Source organism: Trachemys scripta, chromosome 6 (assembly GCF_013100865.1).
Source record: "Trachemys scripta elegans isolate TJP31775 chromosome 6, CAS_Tse_1.0, whole genome shotgun sequence".
In the NCBI taxonomy this organism is placed as follows: Eukaryota; Metazoa; Chordata; order Testudines; family Emydidae; genus Trachemys; species Trachemys scripta.
The window spans coordinates 119282404-119306626 of record NC_048303.1 but is presented as its reverse complement, the minus strand read 5'-3'; the positions used below and the strand labels follow the sequence as shown (position 1 = coordinate 119306626).

Genomic DNA, 24223 nt, shown 5'->3' with positions numbered 1-24223 from the left:
CAGAGGGAGTGAACCTAACAGGCAATGATCAAGTGATCTCTCTCCTGCCATTCATCTCCACCCTCTGACAGACAGAGGCTAGGGACACCATTCCTTACCTGTCCTGGCTAATAACCATTAATGGACTTAACCACCATGAATTTATCCAGTTCTCTTTTAAACGCTGTTATAGTCCTAGCCTTCACAACCTCCTCAGGTAAGGAGTTCCACAAGTTGACTGTGTGCTGCATGAAGAAGAACTTCCTTTTATTTGTTTTAAACCTGCTGCCTATTAATTTCATTTGATGACCCCTAGTTCTTGTATTATGGGAATAAGTAAATAACTTTTCCTTATCCACTTTCTCCACATCACTCATGATTTTATATACCTCTATCAGATCCCCCCTTAGTCTCCTCTTTTCCAAGCTGAAGAGTCCTAGCCTTTTTAATCTCTCCTCATATAGGACCCGTTCCAAACCCTTTATCATTTTAGTTGCCCTTTTCTGAACCTTTTCTAGTGCCAGTATATCTTTTTTGAGATGAGGAGACCCACATCTGTACGCAGTATTCAAGATGAGGGCGTACCATCGATTTATATAAGGGCAATAATACCTTCTCAGTCTTATTCTCTATCCCCTTTTTAATGATTCCTAACATCCTGTTTGCTTTTTTGACCGCCTCTGCACACTGCGTGGACATTTTCAGAGAACTATTCACAATGACTCCAAGATCTTTTTCCTGACTTCTTGTAGCTAAATTAGCCCCCATCATATTGTATGTATAGTTGGAGTTATTTTTTCCAATGTGCATTACTTTACATTTATCCACATTAAATTTCATTTGCCATTTTGTTGCCCAATCACTTGGCAGCGAGACAATTTATAAAAATCCCAGAGAGGCACATAAGCATAAGACAGCCATCATCTTTTGGGGAAGTCTGGTTCTGCATTAGTCAAGGGTATCCCATTTCACTACCAAAAGACATTTATGGTTTTAAAATCAGTTTAATGTCACTGAGCCAGATGATGAGCATTACTAAGCTTACTTTGCATCAAGAGAGCTACACAAACTGATGTTAGAGCTGCCCGAAATGGGAAGCTAAGGATTTCCCCAGCATAAGAGGATTCTTGATGCAATGGGGTATTTCAGCCAAGAAGAAAATGTGCTCCACCAAATCCTCAACCAGCAGAATGATCCCACGGGGAACGTTCTAGCTAGCCTAAGTCACAGTAGTCCTGTGCCTGCTGACTTGCGCCAAGCGTCAATTTGGTTCCAAAATCAGCCCAGGATCATCGGATGTGGAAAGGTAGCTTAGGCCTTGTCTACAATGGGTACTTTTGTACTGAGGTAGTTACACTGGCAAGTGACTTATTCCAGCTGTGCAGCACATCTACACTAGGGGATTGTAGTGATGTTTCACTGTAGCTATGCCAGTGCAGGAGTCCCAGTGTAAGAAAACTTATCTCATCACACAAAACAGCACTAGCTTAATCCTCCATAAATGCTTCCTGCTATTGTTACTGAGTGCTCGCTGTTGGTAATATATCTTCTACTAGAGTCAATGGAAGTGGAAAAAGCAACAAGATAGTAATCAGATCATGACTGCGTAATCCACTGTCATAGGACTGCTGCGGTTCTAAGCAAATACTTTACATTGCCGGACAGTGGAGATCCACAACTTTCCAGAGGCTCAAGTCATTTGTTTGTAGTCCTGGTGGCTCTCCCAAGGTAACACCTTAGAACTGACGCTGGTCTCCCCCAACCTAGCACTATCTTTTTAGCACAAAAGTGAACACAGCAAGTCACAGACCCTGAACTAGAACTTGTAACGCAGATGCCCATTGGTTCAAACATGGCGCAGGTTGTCATTAAAGCCATGCTTCAATCAAAGAAGTTCAAAGTTTTCTCTAGTAGCTTGTGACCAGCTGTTAGTTTTACAACAGAATTCTAACCATTTACATACCATGCCACTCCCTGGGCCAAATTGTGCTCATCTTACTTATTCACAAGTTCCACGAAAGTCAGTGGTACTATTTGCATATGTAAGGCAAACAGGATTCAACCTTAACACAAAATCTTTGGCCCCAATACACCGTGTCATTGTATAGTTAGGCCTTGGCAGTGTAGCTTTTTTTAAAATCAACTCTTGAAAGCATTACACAGATTTATTTCCTTACTGAATTTCCCCACCGGCAACATGAATACACCTCACTTTGTTAGTGTAGAAATCCTTTTAAAGGATCTGGTGAAATTACCACACTGAACAACAAGGACTTTGCAAGCAAGAAGTGGTCAAAACTTTTTGGCCTCCAAATCTTGACAGCATCTCTAATGGTATCTGCTCAGTTCCTTATTCTCTCACACATCAATGAGCAGGAGACCTATAGATTCATTCTCTCTTCAGCCAAATAACAAAGCATACACTATAATAATGCACTCACACACTGACATTGGATTTGTACTGGTTAAGCTTTCAGAACAGCAAATGAAACAGGTTTGTCAAATCAGGAAACATTACACGATTTAACTTTTAACACTCTGCCTAGGAGCAGGAATACAGCTATTGTCATTCAAAGACAGACCAAGATTTCAGTCTAGTCCCAGTATCTACTTTACTACACCACGGTTGATGAGGAAGACTTTTTTTCCTACCCCAAATCGCTAATAGATTATATATGCCCTGAAAGGATACTTTGTTGCTTTCTTTTAAAATAGTATATCCACGAATGCTATTGTTTATATACATGTCTAATCACTGTTTAATAACTTAACATAGCAAGTTACACAGAATTAGATATATTTTAAATATATTGGTTTCAGTAGTTGATTTCATAGTTTTAATGGGCACCCTCTTTGTTCCCTTATTATCCAATTGGCCTTTCCCATTCATTGCTTTCGAGAGGTTTAGGAGAGAGACTGAATGCACTATTCAAGGCGAGGACATACCATCAAGTTTACATAATGTTTTCCGTATTATTCTTTATTTCCTCCTAAATACAGCTGAACATCTAAACCACTTGTTTACAGACCACTGAATACTGAATTGTTTTCTACGACTTGCATCTGCCATCATACTGCCCAGTTACTCTGTGCAGCTACGTTGGGAGGAATTTTTCACAACCCCTTCCTAAATCTTGACTAACAAATCATTTGTCAGCAACTTTTGCCACCTCACCATCTACTCCTCTTTAAGGTCCAGTATTGACCACTGGTGCTAGTCCTTGAGGGACACCATTACTAAACATTTTGTTTAAAGAGAACTGGCTGTTTATTCCTACTTTTTGCAGCCTGTTACCCAGTTTAACCATTCACAGGATATCTCCTGTCATCTTGCAGTTGCCAATTTTAGCAGCTTCTTGTTAGTGACTTTCCCCAAAGGCCTTAAGTTGTATCTACCAGTACCTTTATCCTCCGCTATCGTGTAAGTCCAGCAGATGGGACAGAGGATTAGGAGGTGGAAAACTCAAGTTCTGTTCACAGCTTTATTGTGTGACCTTGTGCAATTCACTCTCCTTCAATTTCCCCACAGGGGAAAAGGGCTAGTGATACTTACTGACCTCAATCAATTTCCTTGAGATCCTCAGACTATTAATTGTAATTGTATTAAGCCTCCAACTGGTTGGAGAGACAGTTCAACCTCTGAAAAACATTCTACTGCTCTAAGTGCTGTTTGAGTGGATTTTGGCCCTCTATTTCTGCCCCCCCAAGGCAATTAATGTCCATCCTGTGATCATGATAGCTATTGTTGCAGCAGAGTACAACAGTGTTACCCACCCTTCAGTCCTCTGGCATATAGTGTGACCTAAGCATCATCCCAAACCCAAGCAGGCCCACATGGGGGTGCAGAGACAGGCCCATCAGCACCCGATTCCCCACATGGCAGACACCCTCCAGCCCCATCAGAGCCAAGATCCCTCTGTCCCAGGAATGGGAGTGTCTCTGTGGGCTCCCCCAGGAAGCAGATCTCCTCCACTGGTTGCCCATGGTGGGTAGAGAGCTCTGTTGTACCCCAAGGGATTTCAGGGGGTCCCTCCCCCAGGGAATGCCAGGGTGGGAGTATCTCAGGTGGGTCTCAGCAGTCTCCTACCTATCCAGGCGAGGGGGTGGGAGATACCTGACTATGCCCCAGCAGGGTCCCCAGCCACAGCCCCCCACTTGAATGGGAAGACGTCTTTCTGCAGAAGGGTGCGTATCCAGATGGGTCACAGTCTCTTACTGATCTGGGGCTGGGGGCTCCCTGGAGAGGGGAGGTGCCGGGGTCCCTGTCGAGGTGGAAGGAGAGGGGCTGAGCATAGGGAGATGTAAGGGAAGGGTTGGGGCGGGGGGGGGTTCAGACCAGGGGTGGGATGGGGCCAGGCACAGTGTGTGTGTGTCGGACCAGGGGGACAGGTCTGGGGAGGGGGTATCTGGGGCCGGGAGGGAGAAGGGGACGTGGGCCGGGAGGCTCGGGGCGGGCCAGGCGGCCGGGCCGGGCCTTACCCGTCCGGCGAGTACTCCAGGTTGAAGACGGCGCCGTGCGTGCGGGTGCTGAGGTACACGGAGTCGGCGGGCTGGATGGAGCTGTACAGCCCGGTCATGGCCCGGAAATTGTCGCGGGCCGGGTCCACGTAGAGCCCCCGGCCCAGGCAGCGGCCCCGCAGCCACCCGAACAGGCCCCCGCCCGCCGCCGCCCCCGGGGCCTGTGGGGAGGCGGGCGGCGGCGGCGGCTCCCCCGGCGGCTCCTTGGCGCTGGGCGGCTCCATGCCGGGGGACGGGCCCGAGGGGCCGGCCGCCTCCCCGCGCGCAGAGCTCATCCCGCGCCGCGCCCGGCCCCCGAGCGCCGCTTCCGGTGCTGCCCGACCCGCCGGCCGGAAACCGCCAGCGCGCGGCCAGGCTCCGCCCCTCACTGGGCGGGGCCACCCACAAGCCCCGCCCCCTCCACCATCGCCCCGCCTTATCCACGTGCCCCCGGGGCAGGTCCCTGTCCGCGCGCTGGTTCAGCACACCCCAGCTCGCTCCTCCTACCCAGGGCGGGCGCAGGAGAGTCCCGTCTACACACAAACCGGAGTGAAGCTGGGGAAAGAGGGTGTGAATGGGGTGGGGCCAGGGAGGGAAGTCAGGGATCGTGGAGGGTTACCGCCCCTTTCGCCCCTTCTTCATCAACACCTGAGCCAATCCTGCGGGAGGTGGGGGCGAGGAGGGGAGGCACGACTAGCAATGCACACACGTGTGCACACTCCCTGCACGGCAGCGCCCAGCTCACTAAAAGCTCCCTGCAGGTTGTCACCCGGGGAAAGGGGTGTTGGAGGCAGGGTAGTACCAGCTGGAAGATGGGCTGAGATGTTCTCCTCCTTTTCCCTAGCTGTAGGAGGGGGTGTAGAAGCTCTAGGGCTGCAGGTTAGCTTCAGCCCTCATGCACAGCTCAGGGGAAAGATTTCTCCCTCCTTCGCTATTTACAGAGTCCCCCACCTCCGTTACTTGGACTGGGTTCCTAGACAACAACTTCACTCTTCAAAGCCCACTGAAGTCAGTTGAAAGGCACTCACTGACTTCCAGGAATGTTGTATCTAGCCTGTGGCTTCTCACTTACAAACCTTTTATCGCTAAAAGGGGGGGCTTTTTCAGCTAGTCACCCACTAAGGAGAAACGATTACATTTCACACAGTCCAACCATTTTCAAAAAAGGGTTATATTTTTTGACCTATGTGATTAAAAGTTGAGTCGAGAACCTTAAGGTTACATTTAGTTTAAAATACACACAAGGTTAGACAATTGCATTTCCCAGACATGGTTTTGTGTTGAAAACAACTCAAGCAAGAAAATCACATTTCTTAACTACTGGAGAGTGGATGGAGTTTGTCCATGATCCGTTTTAGAAAAGTTGTGAGAAATAGATCGGATAGAGGAAAGTTACTTGCAATGTTGCCAACCCAAAGTGTTCAAAAATCGTAGGTCAGGCAGTAAAACATTATGAGACTGGCATAGAAATCAAGAGATTTGACAAAGTAAACTAGGGGGTTCTCTGTCATGAGATTTTTAAGCCTTTAGGTGCACATGAGTCATGTTTTCAAGCTTTTCTCTGCAACAGTGAGGGCTAGAAACTTTCTTTTTTAAACAATGGAATCTGAGATTCTCACCCAAAATCACCTCACTCCAGCAGGTCAGGCTTTAAGAAAAACACCATATACACAACAAGACCTTTGATAAAATTGCAAGATTTGGCAACACTGTATCATACATACAAACACTTGATTCCTTCACCACTCAGCCCAACAGTATTTAGTCAAGAGAATTTCTTCATCTGAGCATTTGAAGAAAAAAGAAAAACAATATTTCACTGTCAGTGACTTTGTACAGGCCTGCTATTGCTGATATGGGACCTGTGATTGAGTAAAAACTTCCCACTGTCACACCTGCACTGCACAGCTCTGCTCAGTCTGGCGCTAAGGGCCTGATCCAACTTCCCATGAAGCCTAGCAGAGACTTTCCACTGACACCAGTGGGATGTTTTGGAATGATTGTGCTATTACAGCAGCAGCATTATGCTTTCACTGCAGGATCACATCAGAGTAATTAATAGGGCTGAGAAGGACATTCCCTTCTCCCCAACCCTGATTTATAAATTAATCTCTGATCATTAGCAAAAGTGCCATGAGAAATTATTACAGCCCTTCACTGTCTGACAAGGGTACGATACTGTATATATATATATATATATATATATATATATATATATATACACACACACACACACACACATACATACATACACACACACACACAAAAAAGCCCATCTGGTATTTAGCTAATATTACAGATGTGATGAAAAAGTTGCTATGCAGCTTGTTTATAAATCATGATATGTTACCCAGCCAGTTTATCACAATCTAAACAAGGTTTATGACAAAAGTTTTGATCTTGCAGCTACTTTAGGAATTAAAGGTATTATGACTGACCCACGGTTGAAAACCCTTTCCAGCTTTTTGCGTGCTGGAGAAAAGTGTAACCCATTTCCCCATCTGATCTCTTCTGGTAACAATCTGCTATTAGCTTGTGCCTTTTATATATATATATTCAGTAACTAGCAACATTAGCCACGGCATTAAGCGCTTGAAATGTCTTCACAAAATTGTGGGCAGCATTAGGGAGTTTCTGCCTTTTCCTTGTCCCGAGGTATTCTGCCCATGGTGTAGAATTCTTCATTTGGACGCAGATCGGTAAAGTGAGCTATACGATTAGACATGGCAAAAAAGGAGGCAATTGTGCCTATGTCCCAAGCATCTTCCCGGTCAAAACCCTGAGCCTCCAGCTTTTGGAAGTGCTCTTCAGTTATGTTATCAGCGTGACTGACTGCAAGAGCAAACTCCAGCATTGCCTGCTCCCGTTCACTTAGATCAGCCAGTTTCCAATTCACAACAACCTGCAAGAAAGAAAGAAAAAGAAAAAAAAAGCTACAGAGAAACGTATTCAGAGCCTATAAAACAATGCAGCCGGGTCAAAAACTTAAGAACCTTTCATTCATCAAGGCTATTGTCAGGCTGTCTGGAGTGGCTCACAACTGTGAGTGCCAATCTCAGGTCAGACTGTCAGAAGGCAGGGCAGATACCCCAAATTGATGGTATAGTCTATAATTAGATTTCACCAAGCCAGTAACAAATGTGCACTCCTGGATCACTGTACCAGTCTCACTATGGAGTCACAGTCAACTCTCCAGTCTATCTTGCCATCCAGACAAACTGGACTTTGTGATAAAAGGTTATGTAAACCAAAAACCACATCACATTAGATTACTCCCAATCCCAAAGGGTCAGTTACTTACCCCAGATCAATTTGGTACTCTGGATCTCACACCAAAGACAACACTGACAGCCAATTCTCTAGTAAACTAACTAAAGATTTATTAGCTAAGAAAAGAAATCAGTTAGTGAGAGGTTAAAGCAGGTAAAGTATGTTAACAGGTGAGTCAAAGTTTGTAATTCAAAATGATAGAGATGTAGTAGTCTGCTAGTTTCCCCAAAGTCTTTCAGGGTTACCCAGAATAACTCTGGGGATCTCCGTCTCCTTGTCCAGAAATTCCACTCTATTAGAATTCAAACTGTCCAGAGAAAGGATTATTCTTTTGAATCAGTATTTATAGTTCATGCTCACAAAAGACAATCTAATTAATGTCTTCACCCACAAGGCCAGTGAATTTCCATTGTTGAACACAATGGCCCTTGCTTTGAAGTTAGCACTCTTCTTCATTTACACTTCCAAGGCTCCAATCACATTTGGTGGGTAATTTAATTACAGGGATATACACAGTGTAAAAGGTAATGGAAGAGCAAACAATCCTTCATTCGTTTTCATGAAGTTTACACATCAAGTACATTCTCCTCTTAACAATAACACACACTTTTGATCTAGGGTTAAGAAGTTACAGGGATATGCATAATATAAGGCGACAAAAATCAACAGGTTATAGATAAGTGAAGACAATACCATTAACATTTCCGCTAAACCAAACTAATACAAGTGACTTGGCCAGTGTTGCGGGAGAGGTACACCCTGTCAGCCCTTAGGGCAGTATGGCTTCACAGCCCAAGTCACTAAGGCAGACCAGAGTCTAAGTAGCCGCCCTTCTTCCCAGGGCAGTATGGCCCAATGGCCAGAGTCTATGTAATGGTCTTCGGCAGCCCAATTCACCTCCCTGTTCGTTGGCAGTGTCCATGGCAGGTCAGATGGGATAGGGGGACCCGAGCCCACCCTTCTCCACCATGTCCTGATCCTAGGGAACTAATACCTTGTGCCCAGTCTCAATTACCTGTCTCTACCATCCCATTCCCTGGGTTGCATTCTACCCCTTCTTCCAATGCAGGGGATCCCGTAGCAGTCGCTGCCTTGCCTCTGTCAGCCTCAGTGGTTGGCTGGAGTTTGGTAGAGGCACCAACCCGGCGGGCATCAGCATCTGGTGGATCCAACAGTCTCCCAGCGGAAGCCAGCAGCACGTATCTGCTCTCGTCAGCAGTGCAGTCCACCCAGACTGAGATGCTCCCTCTTGTACTGTGGTTCCAGTCGGAGTGTGCTCAGCTGGGGCGAGGGGGTGTGGCTTCCTCAGCCTATAGCATGGGGTTAATCCCCTCCAGCCCAGTGCAGGGTAGGTACACCCCGTCACAGTCTGATTGCACTACAATATCTTTTGACACGCCTTTAATTTCTATTAGCATCTGAGTGAATTAGCCTGCAGTCCTGTCCTGAACTGACGCCTGGGTAGACAGCGTCACAGCTATGTTTTGTTTCATGGAAGAACAGAGAGGTTCACTAGAAAATTTTTCCTCCTAGGGGAGAGACAAGTCCTGAAAAGGCATGCAATGGCAGCAAAGGAGAAATGTAGGCCAGTATTTTCCCAAATTGGCCATTGATTCTGGGTACCCCAACTTGAGAGAGCAGGGGCAGCTGACTGTCAGCAGTGCAGTGTCAACTCCAGCTGAAGTCAATGGAAGCTGTAGGTTGCTCAGCACATCTGAAAAATCTGGCCTGGCCTGGATCAGGCAGGCCCCCAGCCAGTATCAGATTTTGGGGTAGTGCAATGTGGCTTTGCCCCCTGCCCCTCCATTCTAGCACCAACTGGAGTTCTGACAGAATGGAGAATTCTCCCCTGGTAGCTGGGCTGGTCCATTTCTGTGTGACCTGCTCCTGGCTATTGTGGTAGAGAAGTATCTCTTTTTCTTTCAAATTCAGGGCCTCCCCTTGCATATGGCAGGCCCTAGAAGCACTGGGACTGTAGCAGTACTGCTGAGCATATGGGAAGAAGGGAAAAGCCACACACAGGCTATGCAGTGGAGGCCAGACGCAGCCAGCACGCTGCAGAGCACTGCTTTGTAGCAGGTCTCTCCAGAGCAGAGGTGGGAGCAAGTTAGTGATGTTATTGGCCATTTCCTACACAAATCGTCTGATGGAAACCCCCACACAGGGTGGGAAGAGGAAGAAGATTTAGTTTCCTCTGAACCCTACCAGAGATGCCATGCACATAGCCTGTTTACCGGGGCTATGCAGAGCTCATCAGGATTTGGTCCTCACAAAGCAATTTTCAGATCTTCCTGCCACTAAAAAGATGAGTGCAAATAAAGTGGTGCACTGTCAATTTGAGGAGTGCTTCAATGCTACTCAGATGTCAAGGATGGATCAAACAGTCCCCACTAATGCTTTCTACTAAATTCTGCATTAGCTTGTTGTGCTCGCTGTTAACAGAGGATAACCCAGTCGTGGGCAGAGAAACAAATGGACTAGCTTGGAAAAAGAGAGCTATTGTATTAGGCCCCAATCCTGCAAACTGCTTCACGCAGGCCCAGTGGGGTCCATCTGCATGGAACAGATTGTCAGATTGGAACCTTCAGAAGTCAGGAAAAGAAGAGACTTTATTTTGATTATATTTTTTCTCCATCTCAAGACAGCCTACAAAGCAGGCACAGAGTATGCCCTTTTGTTCTGATATTTTCATTACTTAGTTTAAAAACAACCAAACAATCCCACTAACCTGATCCGCCAAAGCTGGCTTTTTAGAATATATCCGATGTAACGCACCGTGTGCAATTACACAGTAGGGACATCTGTTAACAATGCTTGTAGCCACAACAATAAGTTCTTTGTCAGCCTTGCTGAGTCTTCCTATGGGGAAAAAATAAATAATCTAAGGGAGATTTCTTATTGAAGCTTTTCATTTTATTACAAAAGAATATACACGGATCAATGGTACTGGGAAATAACAGATGCTGCAGAGTCAGTGGTTGGCATGTACTGAAGCATGCAAGAAAGTATACAGAGAGACAGCTTGACTACAGGGGCACTGGAACAATTTGTATAGCGGAGAGGGCTGAGAGCCATTGACCCAAACTGTAAACCCTGTTTATGACGGAAACCACTTCAAGCCAGGGGGTGCTGCCACATCCCCAACATCCCTAGTTTCAGCACCTACGTTTGACCAGTACAGTTATGCCAGTAATTTAATAGCTAGAGCGTTGAATCCTGCAGTCCTCACTCAGGCAAAATTCCTATTTAAGTTTTGATGGGGTAAGAACTGCACATTTGATCCATAGATAATTAGGGCCCTAACTTTCAAACAAAAGTCATCGTACTCATGTAAGCAGTTAGTGGAACTGCTAATTAGTCCTATCGACTTCTCACCTAAGTAAAAATACTCATGTGCCTAAATGTTTGCAGTATACAGATCCTTAATCAGTACTTTTCTGTGCCTATTTCAGAGTCAAATGATTAATAAGTTTGCATCTTGTTACTTGATTCTTGAACCCTTAATTTTCAATTTGAATGTTGTTCTTATAGGCAAATGCAATGTTACAGGGCCTATTAGCCCAGGGGCTAGGGGAAGGTTCGCTTTTGTGCAGGAGACAAAATAAAAATAATGACGTTCTCCTGAAGTTGATGGGCTTGAGATCATGTTTTATAACCATCAGGCTGGGCAAGTCACCTAGACCAAGCTTCCAGAGAGTCTGAATTTCCCAAAAATTGTTGGTGTTTGAATACCCTGGGCAGACTGAAGCCTATCAAAGCAGTGGTTCCTGCTTCGAGCAGGGGGTTGGACTAGATGACCTCCTGAGATCTCTTCCAACCCTGATATTCTATGATATTCTATGATCATTCGCCAAAGAAGTCCTAGGAATGTGACTTGAGCTGTGATAGAGTTAAATATAAATCTAGGGATTTATATATGCAATGCCAAACACAGTCCGGTTCTCAAGACAAGTCATCGATTTTTGCAGCATTTCATTTTTTGTAATTAATTTTCTAGCCCTTATGGTTGGGAAGACAGCCTTCCCCATGAAAACCTATACAATGCTGTGTACCTGAGTCCAATTCTGCTGCTGCTACTAGCTTTCCAAGCCTGAGCCGGATGAAATAAAACTCTGGTCAGTTTCATTTTCACTGCTGCTTTCAGAATTCTGTAGGCAGCTGTGACACTGATGAAAAGCATGTCAATTTCACATTGCAGGCTGCTGGCTACTGTCCCAAGCAGCAGAGGTAGGTGTGAGGCTACAGGTTTAGTTTCTTTTAAATCAGTAGCAGGCAGGCGGGCCTAGGTAAGGTAGAAGCTCTACAGTGAAGCAGAGAAAGAGATAACCTTAAGTTCAGTGTTCGAAGAAGGAAACACTTTTGGTGATTTTTTTTTTTTTTTTTTACAGTAGACACTGGAGCTGCTGACAGGAGACTTGGAGGGTAGAGAAGAAAGAAAAATAAACATCCTTCTAGAATTGACAGGAGGGGGGCAGGGCTCAAGCTTACTAGGCAGTTACTAGTCAGCCACTTTTGCAAAATATGAAGCCACAAGCAAAGACCAGGGAGCACACCATGGTAGGAGATGCAGCGCCTTCTGAAAGGTGTGGTCACACACCACGGCATTGCTCTTGTACCTTACTGACATCCCCACCTCTGAAGACACAACTCTTCTGCGTCTGCCTCTCGCTAACAGGGGTTGGATTGTTTTTTCAAGCCAATAGAGGTTGGGTCAAATTTTCAAGGGGTCTTAAGAGATTCTGCCTTTATGGAAATGTCCTCCAAGGTAACATCAATGAGAGGACTTCTCCCCTATTGAAAATGTGACACATACAGAAATGTTCCTATTACAATGTTTTCTAAAGATTTCTATGTGATTTGAGCAGTTCTTTATGCACACTGCACTTGGTCAAAACACCCCTTCAGTACTGAAAGAGCCGACGGGCACCTCTATTTTCATTAGAGAAACACTCAAAGCGTATCCTGCACCCTTACTGCTTCCAGAGCCTGTTGCAAAAAGGTATCACATTATTACTGCTCCCACCGGATATGGATAACTTTGCTGGCTTAGAAATCCACAAAGCAGAACACCGAGCCACTGTGCAGCCCTGCTTGGCCTGACAGCTGGTCCTGAACCCAGGACTGTCAGTACTAAGAGCACGAGCCTCAAATATTATTTCAGCTGGAAGCAGCAGCAGACTCAAACCTCTTATGTGGACCAGCCAGACCTCAGAGTGTGGATTACCACTGCATGATGGATCTGGTAGTCTCTGCTGGCTGTAACTCTCTAGGTGAAGATGAGGCTGGCTGCAGGACATACAGAACTCAGAGCCAAGCACCACATTTTAAAAACTTTTGACCTACAAAGCTAAAGGCAGTTTCAAGGCTGCTGCATAGTTTACCTCTCTCTTTGTTCATGATGGCATTGTAATATGCGAAGAATGCTCTGAATTCCGCAGGCCGATGAGACATCACACTGAACACATTGGGCAAAAATCCACTCTGTTCAAGGGTTAAAGAGAAGAGAAGTCAATGGCTGTAACCTTACTACAGAGAGCACACGCTACAAAAACTCAAAGTGGAAAATACATACGATGGGGCTGATCGACCCTATGCTGGTAGTGATGGGGCTAATGAGGCAGGTATGCTCCACACTGGGGACTGGCTGGATCGGGGGCAGCCTGTGGACCCAGCTGATCCTGCCCATTAGGCCTACAGCCAATGTCAATCAGGGAGTGGGGTGATAAAAGGAGGCGGCCTTGGCCAGCTCAGGGCTGGCCAGGGACGAAAGCAGAGTTTTACATCTCTTCCAGAGAGGGATGCTGGGTTCCAGCCCGAGCTTGAGGCAACCTCCTACCTGGTGGAGGTGACAATGGGGCCCAGGGAGACTGTGAAAAGAAATGGGCAAAGCAAACCCTGAGCAGAAGGGCAGGGTCCTGCTGAGATCCCTCGCATGACCCTGCTGAGATCCCTCGCATGACCCTGAGTTTTGAGTTCACAGTTGGCCTTTGTTTTCTTGGACTCTAATACCTTGGAAAGGGTTGGACTCCAGTGTGCCCAGGCATGCTACACTGGATTGGAGCAAGGGTGTCAGCTGACTGTCAAGAGACCCACAGGTGGGTGGGCTGTGCTCTGATGGGCCACAAGGGGGGACTGCTTAGACAGCCCAGTTACAATACACTTTGGCCTATGCCATGTTTTATTGATATAATGACTTCAGCTGGGGCTTCAGGCACTACGGTAATACAAATAACTAATAGTTGGTCAGGTGCAGAGAGGCAGTTATTGCTTCTGATTCCTCCTGGCAGTCAGACCCAGTGGGTCTTGTTAGCTCCAATACAGGGGAATAAAAAGGTACAGCACACGCCAGAAGGAACTAGGGGGAGGGATATTGCAGGGGAAGACTCTACAAACCACCAGCCTCAATAGAAAGGTGTGATGCCTGTAAAAGGTGAACAAGCCTGGCAGACTCCACAAGGGGCCACTGCAATATAACAGGATCAGGGAACAGAGACTTTAGCCCAACAGGAAAAAGGTAGGAACTGATGGACCAAAGCTCCCAGGAAAGCCAAGCCAAGATCTTCCTTGGTGAGGGTGTTCAGGATGGAGAGAGCAGAGAAGGGGGCTCTGGGCTAGGAGGCAGCGCAGAGAGGAACAGGGCAGGGAAGCAGGAAATAGTGCCCAGAGGGGGGTTCTGGGGAGTGGGACAGAAAAGAGCAGACAGGTGTTAGGGGGAAGAGAAAAAGGAGACAAGGGGCCTGATTCTCCATGGCCTTGCACCTTGTGGTGTTGCTTAGAATAAGTACACCCATTTGGATGCTTTGGGGAAAGGAGAAAAACAAGCAGGAGGAAAATCTTGCCGGCCTTTTCAGTGCATCATCAGTATTGAAAAGAAAGTTTTGGGTCAGGTTTAACTTCATCCCCTTTTTCCCTAGTAAAACAAACAGGGAAGGTGGGGAAATGGTGCTTGCTGCCCTTTGGAGCGAGAAGCCATGTGAAACCAACCGTCACCTCCTGGAACAAACAAGGCGAATAATAATCATGCTGAGACACCCAAGTATTTCTAACAACGGGCCTGATCCTGCGGGCTGTTCCATGTGGATGGACTGCGCAGAACTCCAAGGGTGCTGGGGCCATCCCTAATGTTGATCCAGAAACGGACTCTTGGTATTGGCCAAACTCAGAGGCTGGGTTGTGTCCTCTGGGAAGAGATTTTCTCAGCAGACTCTTCTTACCTTCATCTCTACTTCTTCCATGAGCTCCACTATATCATACGGCAGGTCCTTCTTGTTAGGTATTGGATAGCGCCCAGTCGGCCTCATGGTGCTCCCTGCCTGTGTACTGTATGCATGGCTTACGGCTGCCGTTTGCGCCCTTCCCCACAGGCTCCCTGACACAAGGAGAGGCCGAGGCTAGAGAGAGGGGGAAAGGCTTGTTTAGCCAGACGGATGGTTATTGGCTCCCTTCTCTGCTTAGCTGCTCCGATACTGCCTCAGAATTCACGTAAACCACACCCACTGCTAGATCTCACTTCACCATGACAACCTACACAACTGACCATTGCGAGACAGCATGGTCTAGTGTGCAGGGCACTGGGACAAATGACCTGGCTTCTATTCCTGGCTCTGCCACTGACCTGCAGCATGCTGTTCGGGGCCCTCACTTTGTGCCTCAGTTTCCCCTTCCACCCTAACTCGACTGTAAGCAGCTCAGTCTCTCAGGATGTGTTTGTAGAGCTCCTAGCACAATAGAGCCCTGATCTCAGCTGGGACCTCCAGGCACTATTGCAATAATGCGGCAATGACCACACTGGTGTATTATCTTCACCCTCTCCACTTCTACATGGTATCCTCTTAAAGTCACAAAGCTGTTTCTCAGAACTAACGCAACACAAGCCCATCACTGCAGTACCCTACAAGAAAAAATACATCAAATTAATTAACCAAAATGAATGATATCAACAAAGAACTAAATTTGCCACTGGCATAAATGCACCAACCTCTGGTGAATGGCTCCGTGGCCTAGGGTTAGCACCTTAGTTTTGGATGCCGGTGGTCTTGAGTTCAAATACTGGTCATGCCCTGTCCCTGAGATGTGTATCAACAGCAACAAAAATCAATAGAACTGTGCCCACTTGTGATATAGTTAGTGTATGGGCATCTAACTGACACTATGGGGAAAACAGCATTATTTCTAGAGGCTTGCTTTATAAATGTGTGTGCAATGAATTGTCCAGAAACACCTCCCTCAGTAAAGAATGATACTAGGGACTCCTGGATTCAGTTTTTTTTTAACAAAATCCATCCCAATTCTAAGCACTGTAAAGCGGCACCACCATCCAAAGTACAATCAATTGTTGAAACCTGAGCAATTCCTACCCCATTGGCATGGGTTTAGTTAACTGGACCACATCCCTTACTTCAGAACTCTCCTGTCACTGGGTTAACACAAGGTTGCAGTTATGCTTTTTGGGAGCAGCGCCTAATATGCTTAGCTGTTATGTAGCACTCTTCATCTGTACATCTCAAAGTGTTTTACACAGGAAGGTCAGTATCATTATCCCCATTCTACAGACGGGGAAACTGAATGAATGGAGATATCCTATCTCCTAGAACTGGAAGGGACCTTGAGGTCATCAAGTACAGCCCCCTGCCTTCACTAGCAGGACCAAGTACTGATTTTGCCCCAAACCCCTAAGTGGCCCCCTCAAGGACTGAACTCACAACCCTGGGTTTAGTAGGCTAATGCTCAAACCACTGAGCTATCCTTCCCCCCCATGGGGTTGAAGAAAACTTGGCTAAGGTCAGATAGTAAGTCAGTAGCAGAGCTAGGAATAGAATTTAGGTCCCCCGACTCTTACCACCGAACATCATGTACTCTATTCCTGCTTTCTGCCAGAAAGGTATAATAATCCACACATATCCTGCAGCCTAGAACTTCACATATTACCATCCCAGAACCCAGAGTCGCCTGTGCAATCTTGTGGAAATGCACTGGCTGTCACCTTACCGCCACTTTTAAATGGCGGTTATACTGCTTAGATCATAAGCACCAGGGATCTCGTTGTTCGCTGTTTGTACAGCACCTAGCACAATGCAGTCCTGGTCGCTGAGTGAGACACAGACACTGCAGTACAAATTATTGTTATTAATCAGGGAAAGAAGTCTGTCCGCATTGCCTGAAATGGTAAAACAGCTATCTCCAGCAGTCAGATCCTGATGTGGAATTGAAACCATGCTCTAAAGTGATTTAAAAAGATCCTGCAGTATATGTAAATGGCAAAATATCTAAGAGGAACTATTCTAACAATATCTGCAGTAGTAGCATTGTTAGACAAATACTGTAGTCAACCAAACATGAGTATTATCACAAAGTCCAATTGCACATATATTAAAAAAACGGAATAAGCACATTGGAGGCAATAAAAAATAATAAGATTTATGGGTCTAACTGGTAATTCTAAAGGGGAAATTAAAAAAATCTGAAGAGATGAAAATCTAAGAAACATCATTGATTTGTCCTAAGTGAAAGGAAGTAACAGTTAGTAAAATAAATGTGCCCTTTATTCACCAGATTTTTCTATTCTTCTGGTGTGGGAAAAAGCAAACAAGGAAGAGAGAGAATTGCTATCCGAACAAGTTGTGTAATTCCCTAAAGGTTTGGTTTTTTTAATTCACTTAAATAAATCTGTAACTGGACTTGCCTTCAAACAGTTCATCTTATGGAATAAAGCCAAAACTAAACAATCTGCAGTTATTGGGCCCAGTTTTGTAAACTCTGACACCAGTGACAGGGGTACTACAACAATTTTAACAATGGAGGTGCTGAAGGCAGAAACCGTGTACTTTGTTGCTATTACTACTTCAAGCCAGGAGTGCAGTAGCGCCCACCCCATACCCCTCGTTCCAGCACCTCTGACCAGTGATTTCACTCTCTGACTTCAGGGGGACTAACTCCATGAGTCAGTTACATGCATAAGTGTGTGCAGGAGTGGAGCCATTGCAGCCAGTTAGAAAAGACATGTTACATTAAGAGAGACTTTTACTATTGAAAACATTTAGAAGTCCAAGAGGAGAAAAATGGACCAACTCACTGATAGTTGCACAGCAGTCACCTGTTGCTGAAACCAACCAATCGCTATAGTCAGGAACTCTAGGAGAGCCTTTTCCAAAGCACTCTACTTCAAAATAAAAACCCCAAGCTGCCCGTTGAAATCCATAGCCTGTTTTCCTCTCTTGATCTAGAGTTTTAATTCCATTTGGCAGTATTGAAATAAAAAGAGTATGGAACGAGGAACGAAACCAAATTAGCTGAAGAGCTGTATGATTCTCCTGCACTTGACTGCAGGGTGCAGGTAAAGAATTTTTCTGTAGAGATGAGACTCAAGAGCATAGCCACAAGGGGAGACGGGAATCCACATCTGAGAATTTCAGATCTTGCCACAGACTTTGCCAAGTACTTTAGGTCCCCAGCCCTGTAGGTAGATCACTTCCCTAAACAATATTCATTCAAAGGACATCAGTGTTCGCCCTCCATAAATACCCTGAATGGCCAGATTCATCCCACGCGGATATAAAATGCCCCAATGTCTCCTGCAGACCTCTCAACCTCCAGATTGCTTTTTTAACTGCAGTTGTCAGTACCAGCTAAACAGAACCACTATGAGATGGGTAATTTTGAGCCATTCTTAAGGAAAAGTTTCTGTTACATGCCAACTGGGGAGGATGTACTTAATAAGAAGGTGTCTTTACATTTGGTACCAAAGATTACATGGATTTTTTTGTATACAAATACCTTTGTTTTTCTTTTCATGGAGAAAATGTACATTTAGTACTGTGTTGCTGTGCTGCTGAAGGAAAAATGTTTCTGGGGATTGTTGTTTACTGGAATATATGTTGTCTGCTTTGTTTGAATGAAGAGCCTCAAACAAATTCCCTAAGCTGACTTTGCCTGAAGTGATTTGTTCTTTAGAAATAGCCAAATTGATTTCATTCCACGCATTTAAACAGAGGAGTGTGATTTTTATTTCCATTGGAGCAAAAAAATTGAAAATGTCAATTTAATTACTGCAATAAAAACCTTATGGCATAGTCAATGGGAGGTTTTAATTCTTTGGAATCGGTTTGTTTTCTTTTAACCAAGATGACAAAGAATTAATGTAGCAAAATTTTGCAAGCCGTACACTGTAATATCCCTGCCATATTGGAATGGTTAAAAAACTGTTCAATTTATACTTTATTTTCCATTCAAAGTCCTTTTTAAAATCGAAATTTCTTACAGTGTTGGACAATATACTGTCTTGTGTTAGTCCAACATGCCCATATCAGTCTCAGGCAGTGTCTGCCAGCCAGCAGCTGTGGGCCCCGTGCTCCCATCCTGCAGGAGCAGAAAGAGGCTGGGGGGGGGAGGAAGCAGCACAGTAGCTAACACAGGATTTCAAATAGGGGAGGGACAGGTGCGTGAAGGAGGGATCAGGCCTGGCACAAAGTTGATGGGCTCTTTCTGCTCTCGCCTTCCCACTGCCCTCTGGTGAACATTATCAGCTGCCCCCACCTTCCTCGCCCCTCCGCTGCTGAAGTCCCTGGAGGGGAGAGGGTTACTGGAAAAGTGGGGAGTTGTATTCGAGGGGCACCATGGCATGGGGGTGGTATTAATTGTTGGAGGGTAGGCGGCATTAACTGAATTTGGGGACACCACGCATAGGCCTCAAATGTGGCACCCTGTCATGCTCTAATCGACACACTTAGAATGGCTATCACATATACTCCCTGGCTTCAGCGGTTTTTCCTACCGACTGAATCAAATCCACCGGTGCTGTGGCATGGAGCCCACCACCCACGCGATTAGCCTGGCACTGATGGCAAGAGACCTTTCCTGCCCGCTGTGCCTTGGCCCGGTGGGAAGCTGCGTGCTCCAGTGAGCCTGAGGGCTAGGCCAGCAGGAGGCTGAACTCCTGGTACAGCCATCCGTGCTGGCCAGGTCAAAGGATGGGGACTAGCCAAGCAACAGCCCACTGCTCCGCCAGGGCAATGGCCCAGCCCTGCCTGGCAAAGGAGTGAAGTTACAGAAACACAGCAAAGCAGCCATTCCAGCAAACAGCGGGACAGACAGGGCTCGGGGCTTGCTTGTACCCAAAACCATGTCTGACTCTGGCAGCGGGGGAAAGATTCCCGTTCCCAGAGGCAGATTGCAAGAGCGGTTTATTTGAGTCACACAGTGAAGAAGATATCCTTAAAAACAGCTGGATACGGCACAACTCTGAGCAGTGCGCTGTGCCCGAAGGCACAGGTGCCCCACAACTAGACAGCTGTGGCTCCCACTGGCACCTGAGACGTATGCTCTCAGGGAACGGCGGATTGCTAACCAAAGGCCCAGAGGCCCTGACAGAATCATAGGACTGGAAGGTGACCTCGACAGGGCATCTAGTCCTGTCCCCTGCACTCATGGGCAGAGGGGATCTGGCAGCAGGAGGGGACTGGATCTGGCAGCAGGAGGGGGGGGTGGATCTGGCCCGTCTAATGCCCAGCCGGGGGCGGGAGGAGCCCCAGGAGCGGCCGGGGCTGTTACCGCCAGGGCTGGGCAGACGAAGGACACAGGGAACTGGGCAGCCGGAGGCAAACGCCTCTCCCCTGTCCCCGGCCACTCCCGTGGGGAGACATGGCTCCAGCCCCCCCGACCGGTGTTGTGCCAGCTGCTAAAGGCTGGATGAAGAGGGCAGTCCCAAGTAGCATGGGGAAACATGTTTGTTGCAAAACACCACCTGTGGTGATACGGAGCTGGGTTTCAAGGAATAGCAACCCCCACCCCCCATGACTGTGTTTTCTGCCCAAGTTGCAGGGCAGAGGAGATCTGGCCTCAGGAAGAGGGATTGGATCTGGCCCCGCAGGAGGGCAGAGGGGATCTGGCAGTAGGAGGGCAGAGGGGATCTGGCAGCAGGAGGGCAGAGGGGATCTGGCCCCGCAGGAGGGCAGAGGGGATCTGGCCCCGCAGGAGGGCAGAGGGGATCTGGCCCCATAGGGGGGAGGGGATCTGGCAGCAGCAGGGGGGGTGGATCTGGCCCCGCAGGAGGGGTGGATCTGGCCCCGCAGGAGGGCAGAGGGGATCTGGCAGCAGGAGGGGGGTGGATCTGGCCCCGCAGGGCACAGGGGATCTGGCCCCGCAGGAGGGCAGAGGGGATCTGGCCCCATAGGGGAGAGGGGATCTGGCCCGTCTATGGAGCCCGTTCAATGCCCAGCCGGGGGCGGGCAGGAGCACCGGGAGCGGCCGGGGCTGTCACCGCCAGGGCTGGGCAGCCCGAGGCAAACCTCTCCCCTGTCCCCGGCCGCTCCCGCGGGGAGACCCGGCTCCAGCCCCCCGCGGGCCCCGCTCCGCTTCCCCCGAGGACAGCGGGCTTCGGGCGGCCCCGGCCCCGGCCGCTCCCCGGGCCGCACTCACCGAGGCGGGGCGCGGCCGCAGCAGGCGCAGGAGCGAACCCCTCATGGCGCTGGCGGGCGGGAAGTGCCCGGGCTACATGGAGCCGCGCACGGCGGCGGCGGGGCCCTGCCCCGGCCCGCCCCGCCCCGCCCCGCCCAGCCCAGCCCAGCCGCGCCCGGAGCGGGGCGGGTCCGCTGAGGTCCCCCGCGACGCGGGGAGGGCGATGCCCGCGGAACAGCTGAGCGTCACCCCCGGCAGGGAGACCGCAGCCCGGCCCGGGATGGGCCCGGGGGCTCCAGCCCCGAACCAGGGGACTAGAGGGGGCTCAGCGCCTCCCACACGGTGCCCGGCTCTCCCTGCCGGCCCCCACGGGGCTCACAGCGCCTTACAGAGGCGGCCGGTGTCTTCATCCGCGCGTCACGGGGGGGGAACTGAGGCACGGAGACTTGCCTGCCATCACGCGGAGCCAGGAGCAGTCCCCCAGTCTGCCCAGCCCAAAGAGTTGGCGCACAGATGGCAGCTGAACAAGGGACTTTTCTTGCCCTGCTTTTCCTGGCTGGAGCCACAAGAGGAGTGGCTAGTAGTAGTTGGGCCCAAGGTGGGTGGCAGGATCACCAAGCACCTTGGAATCCCTGGAGAAGAAATAAGTGAGTGGTGAATGAATCGGTGCTTTAATCTCATCGAGTTTCAGGCCAGAAGGGATCACTAGATCATCTAATCTGACCCCACCGCCCATATGTCACAGGCCACCAACGCCATCCAGCACCACACACTAATCCAACAACCCAAACAAGACCAAAGTCAGTGAGACCCCCAGGAGTCTAGACTATTACATGTCACAGAGAACAGGAGGGACCGAGGTGCACCCGTGCCCAAGGCCCCTGCAATGGCAGGGAAATGACTACATGAGATATACCCAGATAATTCTGCCAGTCACCCACACCCACACGCTGCAGGGGAAGCTGAACACCCCTCCCGCCCGTCACTGCCGGTCTGACCTGCTTGAAAATGGCAGTCAGTTAGACCCTGAGCATGTGAGCAAGAACCAGCCAGCCAACACCTAAGAGAGAGAATACTCAGTGCCACCTCAAAGCCCTGGTCCTCCCTGTCCAATATCCCATCTTCAGCCATGGTCATCCCTGATGCTTCAAAGGAAGCTTATAAACCCTCCCAGAATACACTGGGGAGGGGAAATCCTTCCTGACCCCTGCCAGTGGCTGGCTGAAACCCTGAAGCATGAACTTTAGGAACATAAAATGTAAACTGGCAGTGAGCCCCAGGGCTTTTGAGCCCTGCCCCACATCATCATGAGCAACCATGTCATGTAATCTCACTCAAATTTGTCCAACTGTCTCTTAAAACTAATTATGGTAAGTTGTTTGCTCCATCAGCTCCTATTGGGAGGCTGTTCTAGAACCTCACTCCTCTGATGGTAAGAAACCTTTTAATTTCCAGCCTGAATTTGGTCATGGCCACTTCATTTGTTCTTGTGTCAGCCTTGTCCTTTAGCTTCAATAGCTCTTCATCCTCATTGGTATTTACCTCCCCCCGCGGTGTATTTAGAGAGCATGATATCCCCCTCGGCCTTCTTTTTGTGAGACTAAACAAGAGAACAGCATATTCAAAATACTTATTTCCTGAAGGTTGCCAAGATAGTGGGATAGCAGGAAGTCTGGGGGCAGCCAGGGCCTAAGAATCTCCCTTCCATCCCCCTCTAAGGCCTAGAGTGCCAGAAACCACAATCAGCCTGGAGTGGGATTAGGGGAAAATTCAGTTTTCATTTCAAACCGCTTAGTTTCTAGCCTTGCTCGTTGAGAACTGTGTGACTGGAGTCTGCACCCAGGGCTCAGAAACCAGGAGGCCAAAGAGGCCCCAGAGCACAGCTGAAATCTCACGGATTCTTTGAGGCCCTTCAGAAGAAATCGCTTTATTCCAAGTAAAATAATAAAATGGTTTAGTGGCTCAGTGACTTTCCCGAGGCCATGCAGCAACTCACTAACGGCTCACGATTAGAACGCGAGAGTTCCTGCTTCCCGTCTCATGGTCAGTCCGGTGTCATATCCATTTAGCACCAGGGAAAGGCAGAGTGATTGGAACCCACTAGGGCCTATTAGTGACCACCCTCTCCCCCCACTGTTTCAGAACCCCAGAATCAGCCCACGCACTCTCGTGTCAGATTGAGAAGCCAAGCCCAGCAAATATTTTGGATGAGTTTCCCAGGAGCATTTTAAAGAATCTCAAGAAATCCTGATGATCACTTCCTTACCCTGACACACACAATTTTAGGTGAATAATTTCCAAGCCTTTGGAGAGAAAACAACCAGGCTAACATCTGTTTACACTGTGTGCTAATCCAGTTAAATCCATTTCTGGCAACGTGCCCGACAAATCCAGATACATCCTTTGAGATAACCCCGTTTGATGTGCGTTTGTGAAGAGTGAGTTGTGGGTAGAAAAGTTTACACTAAAGAGTTTCTAATGATGTATGGGATAGACATTATGTATTGGGTTGTTATAATGTGTGCCGTGCAGTTAATGGGCAACGACTGTTTTGCTTCTGTTATGGACATCAAAGAAAATGTGCTGTGTCCAGTAGGCTTTTATCTTAGTCAAATACATTAATTAAACAGAAGGAGTAGTCAGTGTGGCCAGTTAGATCAATGCTTGCCTGTCCTCTCCAGAGCTCCTGTTCAAATTTACAGAAAAGGCAGGCGTATAATTAGTTTGGGGGTTCCAGGCAAAGTTTTTATGTAATATGGTGACTTGGGCCCAGATCCTCCAAGGAGCCAGCAATACCAGTAATTGTCATTTCACCGCTGCGTGATGTCTGCTTTTTAGTTTACTGTTTCTCTGTATTTTCCCCGTTTGCTTGCTGAGTTGGCCTGCAGTTCACTCATCAAAGAATGCTGATGAGGATTCGCAGAGCTACCTTAACAACATTTCAGAGGAAGGAATCCTCCACATGGGACTAATCTGTGACAAAACACCCAGAAAATAATTGATTTATGACAAGAATGAGGAGGAACTTGTATGACTTCATGACATGATGTGTGTCAGGGCTCTAAAGACAGTTATGCTGACCCTT

The 24223-nt window shown here is 47.8% G+C and overlaps 2 protein-coding genes across 2 annotated transcripts in view; both read right to left on the bottom strand.

The window, feature by feature from the left end:
- DCAF10 (DDB1 and CUL4 associated factor 10) overlaps nucleotides 1–4787 on the bottom strand; it is a 29224-nt gene extending 24437 nt beyond the window's left edge. Inside the window, exon 1 of the mRNA XM_034773495.1 lies at nucleotides 4459–4787. Within this exon, the coding sequence (XP_034629386.1) occupies nucleotides 4459–4772 (314 nt within the window). The 5' untranslated portion in view covers nucleotides 4773–4787. The remainder of the gene's footprint in view (nucleotides 1–4458) is intronic.
- A 2002-nt stretch (nucleotides 4788–6789) lies between these two features.
- On the bottom strand, nucleotides 6790–21295 carry LOC117879201. The gene is made up of 5 exons (XM_034774222.1): nucleotides 21160–21295; nucleotides 14961–15137; nucleotides 13128–13227; nucleotides 10475–10605; nucleotides 6790–7378 (listed from the first exon to the last, which is right to left on the bottom strand). Exons 1-5 carry the CDS (start codon nucleotides 21202–21204, stop codon nucleotides 7100–7102), a joined length of 732 nt encoding a protein of 243 aa, XP_034630113.1. The 5' UTR covers nucleotides 21205–21295; the 3' UTR covers nucleotides 6790–7099.
- Nucleotides 21296–24223: the final 2928 nt, after the last annotated feature.